Source organism: Chinchilla lanigera, unplaced genomic scaffold (genome assembly GCF_000276665.1).
Source record: "Chinchilla lanigera isolate Chin_1 unplaced genomic scaffold, ChiLan1.0 scaffold00080, whole genome shotgun sequence".
Taxonomy (NCBI): Eukaryota; Metazoa; Chordata; class Mammalia; order Rodentia; family Chinchillidae; genus Chinchilla; species Chinchilla lanigera.
In genome coordinates this window covers 6,791,302-6,799,201 of record NW_004955481.1, presented here as the reverse complement: position 1 = coordinate 6,799,201, position 7,900 = coordinate 6,791,302, and the positions used below count along the sequence as shown (strand labels likewise).

General features: G+C 44.9%; 1 protein-coding gene across 1 annotated transcript; it reads left to right on the top strand.

Annotated features, from left to right (window-relative positions):
- Window positions 1-1,478: 1,478 nt before the first annotated feature.
- Coprs (coordinator of PRMT5, differentiation stimulator) lies at window positions 1,479-5,114 on the top strand (the record flags this gene model as incomplete). The annotated part of the gene is given in 3 exon segments (XM_013503534.1): window positions 1,479-1,545; window positions 3,925-4,140; window positions 4,677-5,114. Coding segments are annotated over 3 exon segments (453 nt in total), but the record flags the coding sequence as incomplete, so codon positions are not given.
- Between the last annotated feature and the right edge of the window lie 2,786 nt (window positions 5,115-7,900).

Genomic DNA, 7,900 nt, shown 5'->3' with positions numbered 1-7,900 from the left:
TTTTTTTGGGTCTTTCTGAGACAGAGTTCCTCTATGCAGTTCAGGCGGGCCTTGAGCTCACTTTGTAGCCCAGGATGGTCTCGAACTCACAAAGGTCCTCCTGCCTCAGCCTCCCAAGTGCTGGGATTGCAGACGTGCACCATCACACCCTGCTGGTGAACATATCTTGTGTATCATTAAAAAGAGATCTTGGAGATGATAGGGTTTTAGGAACTTTTTATGAATGTATGTAGTCCTAGTGATCTGCCTTCCTCAGCCTTTTGAGTGCTGTGACTGTAGGCATGAACCACCATGCCCAGCTTATTTATTTATTTATTTATTGGTACTGGGGATTGAACCTAGAGCTTTGTGCCTGGCAAGCACTCCACTACTGGGCTACATTCCTAGCCCTTTTTATTTTATTTAAATTTTTAGGTAGAGTCCCAGTGAGCCTCAAACTTGGAATCTTCCTGTCTTGTCTTCCTGAGTAGCTAGGATTATAGGCATGTTCACCATGACCTCAGGTCTCAGGAACTTGTCAAGTGATGAGGCCAGAGAAGTACCTGGTTGGCGATGGGGGATTAGAAATATTTCTCAGTGCTTAGCATTAGCAGAGGATAAGTTCTGTCCCTCCCATATATCAGTGAGGAGACAGAATTGGATAGCAGTTGTTCTCTACATAGAATTTTTTGTTCTGTTTTGTTCTTTGAGACAAGCTCTTGCTGTATAGTTCTGGCTTGTCTTGAATTTATAGATCCTCCTGCCTCATGCTCTGGAGTGCTGGGATTACGGGTATGTGGCCACCATGCCCAGCATAAAGATACTAACTGAAAAGGTAAAAGTGTATAAGCAGGTAGCCCCTTCAACAAACAGCTGCCAACCCTATGGCTGAGGGAACAAGGGGTAAAGTCAGAGTGATTAAAATATATAAGTTTAGCCAGGTGTTGTAGTGCACAGCTATAATCCCAGCACTCAGGAGGCTGAGGCAGGAGGATTGCTGTGAGTTTGAGGCCAGCCTGGGCTACATAACTAAGTTCAGGCCCAGCCTGTACTGTGTACTGAGACCCTTCCTCAAAAGAAAAAAAAAAAAAGAAAAAAAAATATATAAAAATATGCTTAGGGGAAAGGCTTTGTCATCCTTTGAGGAGATGGTGTTGCCTTTGCTGGCATTGGGTTCTCGGAGCTTGGAGAAGAGGTCCTGAGGTCAAGGCCCCAAAAGAGATGGCATGCTGTTGACGCTGCCTCTGCAAGTGCCGACAGAACTGGCAGCTGCACTCATGACTGGCAGGAGGGCGCTTCCACTAGCAGAGTGAGGAGGTGTTGCTGGGGTGGAAGGAGCAAGACCCTCTTCCTCCAGCCTTGCTGCCTGTGAGCGGCAAAGTGGAAGTGGGGGCTGCGGGTCTTGGGAAGTGTGGGAGGGGCTCTGCAGCGGCACGGCAATGGCTTCCTTCTGGGTACATCCAAGATCCCCAAGTTCCTGGTGATTACTCTTTCCGCAGGTTGGCCTTGCCGCAGCTGACCGTTCTGGTCCTGAGAGCAAGACTGAGACGGCCATGGATCGACTAGGCAAGTAGACGGCAAGACTCAGGTGGCTGTTGGGAGAGATGGAGGAAAGACAGAGGACAGTCCCTGTGTCTTGTTTACCTTTCCTTGCTAGCTGGTCCCCTTTTTTTTTTAAAGACAAGGTCTTTGCTGGCCTCGAACTTACAGTGATCCTCCTGCCTCAGCCTCCCAAGTGTTGAAGCTGAACCTTTCTGCCAGTGAGTTGCCTTCTCTGCCCAGTATTTCAACAGTGCCCTTATTTAGAAAGGCTTGTGGAGCTTGCTTAAGGGACATCCTTAGCTTTTCTTGTGTCCAAAATCACCCCTTCCATAGAAAGGAACAGCTTGGAACAGTGGAAAAAAAATAGGCTTTGGAGCCAGGCAAAATTATTTTCAGTTTCAGCCCCAGGTCAGAGTGTCCTTGCCTTTAAATAAGTCATTTAGTCTTTCTTTCTATACCTATAAAATGGGGCTGATAATACCTGTCTCCTAGGGCACTGGTGAACCTATGGCATGCCTTTGCTGGCATTGGGTTCTCGGAGCTTGGAGAAGAGGTCCTGAGGTCAAGGCCCCAAAAGAGATGGCATGCAGCAGGCTCTTTGTATCATTAAAAACCCTAAAAGGTTCACCGTTACTGTCCTCTGGCTTTCTGAGGATTGAAGGAGGAGGATCTGGAACTGTACTTTCAAGTGCAATAGCCATTAGCCACTGGTGCTAGATAAATTTAATTATAATCAAATAAAATGAGAAATGTAGTTCCTTAGTTACACTGGCCACACCCTCTGTGCTCTGTAGTCACCTGTGGCTTGCACTGTTGGACAGAACAGAGTATAGAGCATTGCCGTCATTGAAGAGAAGCCCGGTGGACAGTGCTGGTGCAGATCAAACAGCTAATGGGCGTAGTCACAGCTGCTGGTACTTGCTGAGTATTCAGTGTGTGCCAGGCATAGCTCTAAAGCATCTATCTCTTTTTCTTTAAACTCACAACAATGCTGTATTATCAATGAGGAGACTGAGGCACAAAGTAAAAAAATGTTAAATTGTGGTAAAAGATACATAAATTTACCACTTAATTTAGAGCATATAGATCCGTGGCATTAGCACAATTGCCGCTAGTTCCAAAACTGGTCATGATTTTCATCATCCCAAAAGGAAATCCTGTACACCTATTACGTGGTCACTCTCTGTTCTTTCCTTTCCTGCTAATCTGCTTCCGTCTCTGTTAATTTACATACTCTGGATAGGCAGATGAGAGTTGACCATAAATAGAATCCTACAGTATGTAGTCTTTTTGTGTCTGGCTTCTTTCAACTCGCATGTTTTCAGGGTTCATTCATGTTGCAGTGTGTATCAGCAATCCGTTCCTTTTAATGGTGGGATACGTCCATGCAGGAATGTGACGCATTTTGTTCACCATTCATCCAGGGGTGGACATTTGGGGTTGAGTCCCCCTTTGGCTGATTGTGAGTAGTGCTGGTATGAACATTCTTGTTGTGTAAATACCTGTTTTCAGCTCCTTTGTGTGTATAGTTAGGAGTGGAATTGCTGGGTCACATGGAAGTTCTGGGTTTAAGTTATTGAGGAATCAGTTAGGTACATCGGAGCTCAGTTACATTTAGGAATTGACAGACCCGAACTGAGCCCAGACAATCTGATTTTAGACTTCTTGTTGTGAACTGATACATTATTGTATTATAGTGTTAACAGCTGCTTTTAGGCTGATCCTTTTCCAGCACCGACCTGGCAATACCATAGCCTGTGCTGTCCTTCCTCAGACTGTTTTCCATTGTGAAATCTCTTGAAAATGTACCTTCCAGCTTCCTCAAGGTGAGGAAGAGGAACGGAGGACGCATGCTGACTAGACGGGCCGTGCTCTTCTGCCTGTGTTTCCTCTGCCCCCTCTCATACCTGCGTTCACCTCTAAAATGCTCTTTGAGGCTGAAGGGAGGAATTGAGTAAAATTCAGCACAGACTTGTACTGTGCAAAAGCATATCGTCTGTCAGAGGCCTTTGGCTCAGTGACATGTAAACCACCTGAAAATGTAAACTGGATTTAGCTGCCTCTGTAAACTATGGGATCTGGCAGTTAATAACCTTGCTTAAGACAAAACATCTTATTGAAAAGAAATGATTGGGCTAGGGATATATAGCCTAGCAATGCAGTGCCTGCCTGGCAAGCGTGAGGCCCTGAGTTCGATTCCTAGTACTAAAAAAAAAAAACAAACCCAGAAAGAAATGATCAACTCTACTTTCAGAAACATAAACAGTAAGTGTGTAGATGACTAAGAGCTCTGCACATCTGTGTTACTAACCTCTTAGTAAGGCTGCCACATGTTTTCCAAGCACACGAGCAGGCCTTCTCTGGTTTTTCAGTTTTAAGACTTTCCTGTTGTCGATTTCCTAGCCAGTGGAGCACAGAGCATCCCTAATGACATTCCTACCCACGGCGAGGACACACATGCTAAAGCGGAAGGCTTTGCTGTGGATGAGGAGTCTGATGGGGAAAAGAATGCCTGGGAGCTGTCAGAAGCAACACGCTGTCCACCCAAGGAACAGACTGCCGATCTTTTTAATGAGGACTGGGATATGGAGTTGAAAGCAGATCAAGGGAATCCTTATGGTAGGTGTGGAGTTTCTGGGGTCCTGAGCCAGACCTTCTCAGACCCTCTTTGCAGACTAACCCTGAAGGCGAACAGTTTGGAAGAGGGGCTCACAGGGATGGGTTCAGCCTCATAGTCACTACAAGTCTAAAGTTTCTGTGACAGCTTCTTTATATTTAACCATAACAAAAAACAAGAGGAAAACTGCAGAGTTTGCAGTGAACTCCATAATGTAGCACTTTGTTTTGACATGGAAAAAATGTTACTCTCTCCAAAAATCTTTGTCTGAATTGAGCAGCTGCAGACAGAAGTGCTCTGTTTTCCACTTGCTTCCTCTCCACTGCTAAGAACCTTGTCTGAGAAGCACAAACGGTTCAGAATGACTGTTTGCAATTCTTTAGGAAAGAAGCATTATGTTTGTGTGTTTTTGTCTGCACGTGTTTGTGTTATTAAACAAAATAGTGGGAGTGTCTGCTGCCTAGACATATTGTTTGTTTTCTCAATCTGTTTTCACCTTTCCTCCTCCTGCTAATCTGTCTTCTGAAACTGCTTGCAGATGCTGACGACATTCAGGGGAGCATTTGTCAGGAGATCAAACCTTGGGTCTGCTGTGCGCCGCAAGGAGACATGATCTATGACCCCAGCTGGCACCATCCTCCTCCACTGATTCCTCATTATTCCAAGATGGTCTTTGAAACAGGACAGTTTGATGATGCTGAAGATTGAATGTGGAACTTTCTGCCTTTTGGTAGGTGGGTCCTGACGGTTAAAGTCTCTCTTCCTGTGTTTGAGGTGAGATGTTCTGTTTGAGACAATGTTCTCAGTAATTGCCGAGTCTGGGCTGCACGGATCCCTGTTACATAAGGTCCTGCTGTTCCCCCCCCCCCCGTTCTGTTGTTGTTGTTATAATGGACTCCTCCTTGGGTTGTGTGAGTATTTGTGTCTGAGTCAGGAGGAGTTGTGTTCTTTATAAATAAAAGTAGGAAAAAAATCAGTAGTCTTTGTCTACTTTTCTTGCTTTTAATTAGGTACTTCTGAGCAAGGCCTTACTCTTCCATTTAAAGTACCTGAATTACATTTTAAGGATTAATGTATTTAGATTTAAGTAGAGAGTTACAAAGTCACTCTTTAACAAAAATTTCCCTCGTTCTAGAGATGAGGAATGTAAGAGCTCTCTCAGATCTCACAGTGAGTGGTAGAACAGGGACCTAAGTGCACACAAGCTGTTCTCTTCATTGGCCCTGCGTGTGTGAGAGCACAGCAGCGGGTTCGGGAGCCGCACCTTGGCCCACCAGTGTAAATCCCCTCGCCTGTTTGACCTGCCGAGGAATCGTTTGTTTAACTTCCTTCCCTCTTCATCAGAGCTGAATTAAGAAAATTTTCAGATACAAAATCTTAGTAAACTCCACAGCAGTTAATTGAGCATTTAACCACTTACTTTTCAAAGGCCTCACAAAGTGTGTGAACAAGGCAGAGCCGTGTGAGGGGAGGCAGCAGCCTTGGCTGTCAAGGGCCTCATGGCCGTGGTGGCCCTAGGGAGAGAAAATGTTCCTTCCATCATCTTTGCTGCAGGGGCATTTGTAGCCCTTTCTTTCTTCCTCCTCCCAGAGTCATAGCTCAAAAGGCTATTAGTGTGTGAGTATGTCTGGCTTGAAAAGGCAGACTGAGCCCGAACCTGGCACGGCAGTGTACACCTGTACTCTCAGCCGATTTGCACGTTTGAGGCCAGCCTGGGTTACACAGTGAGTCCCTGCCTCAAAACAAAATAGGAGGAAGAACTGAGACAAGAAATATTGGGAACTTGTGGAGGTTGGCAGAGCTGCTGAAACAGAAAGGTTATGTTGAAGAACCATGTCAGCTCCTGTGTAGACTGAAGTTATGAAGCAGCTGAAACCAAGTGAAAGCACAAGTCGTGGTGTGGAGATCACATATACACACACCATGTACCTGTGCAGGGGAGGGAAGAGAAAAGCTGTATGTGTGAATGGAGAGCCACACGATTCCCCTGCTGTGATGCACGGAGATTTTTGGATCTAGGGTTCTCACGGGTTGGAAGTTAATCCTTGCAGTTCTCCCAGTTACAGTGGACCCTTGAGTTATGCCTGGCCTGACATACGAACAGCTTGGGTTAGGACCAGAATTTTAGTTTAACTTAAGACTGAAGTCTTGAGTTTTGACCCAAATGCTGGCCAGTTGTGCTTCCAGATGTTGTCAGATGCAGATTTAACCCTTCAAGAGTTCTGGAAGGAACATTAAACGTCCTATCCTGTGTGGGTTAATTGAGAAATTCTGGGTCCTGTCTCTCTAAGGACACTGAGATCCGCCTATACACAGGAGAGGGGCTTCCAAGGCCGGGTGGAGGAGCCTGAGCTTTCAGTAGACGACTTGAGTTACAAGCAGCCCTTGGGAACGAATTGCGTTCATAAGTCATGGGTCCACTCTATTTCAGCAAAGTGGGTAGGAGGGCAAGAGAGTCTGTTGGCGCAAGCAGGTAGAAAATAATATTTTCTTAAAAAAATACATCAGTTTTATTCTGGCATGCTGAGGACTGAACCTAGAGCCTCACGTGTGCTAGACAAGTGCTCTGCCAATCACTGAGCCGCATCCCCAGCCCGGGAATGGCTTTCTGAAACACAGGTGTCAGGAGAGCAGGAAGGGCGGGAGGGGGCCGGTCAGTTCTGGTGTCCCCACTGCATAGAGGATGATGTGGAGAACGTCAGAAATCTGAAGCAGGCGAGGTGGGAGTGAGGAAAACAAAAAGTAATGAAATAGAAAATACTAATGACAGTCAGTGAAAATACAGACTAAAACTACTCTGATAATATTTCACATATAAAAAAATCACGTCTAAATGAGAAGGTCTAGCTGGTCATGGACAAACAGAACAGCAGTTTGATTAGGTGATAGAAATGTAGGCAGTTTTCCATATATATGTATACTTTATATGAGCTATACCCCAGCCCCTGCTTCTTGGGATATTTATGTTAGTGTAGACTTTGCAATTAAGTATTCAAAAGAGAGACAAGATGTTTTCTAAAGCAGAGTGTGCTCTGTGTCTAGTCTTTGCTGTTCTGATAAAGATCACAACACTCATCTTACTCTGCTGTTATCACTGGTTTATGGGCAGTCCCCTCTTTAGTCCGAGTGCTCTTTGAGAGCAGGACCATGACTCCTCAGCAGGTTGTAAGGTAGAGTGTTTATTTGATAAAATCATAGGTTTTTTTTTTTTTTTTTTTTGAGGCAGGGTCTTGCTATGTAGTTCAAGGTAACCTTGAACTCACTATGTAGCCCAGGTTGGCCTTGAACTCTCAGTGATCGTCCTGCTTCAGCCTTTCCAGAGCTAGGCTTACAGGCATGTGCCAATCCTTTGGCTTCATGGTTATTTAAAAAACAACTGGGCTGGGAGTAGCTGAGTTGTAGCATGTGCAAGACCCTGTATCCCTCCTCAGGACCCCTTCCTCCTTCCAAAGAAAGAGTAATAATAAGAAGAAAAAGAATGAAAGGTAATAAATACTACAATGATTTCTAACCAGTGTCTTATAATGAGGAATGTAATTTAATTTAATTTAATTTTATTTTTTGGTACCGGGAATCAAACTCAGGACCTTGCACTTGCCAGGCAGGCGCTTATGCCTTTGAGCTATATCTCCGGCCCCAGAATTGTAATTTTAGGTACTCAACAAAAATGAAAAAAAAAAAAAAAAAATCTGAATCTCTAACTGTGAAGCTGAGAAGTCTCCACCTCAGATTGGGAGAGAGCGTGCGTGTTGCTTAGTTTGG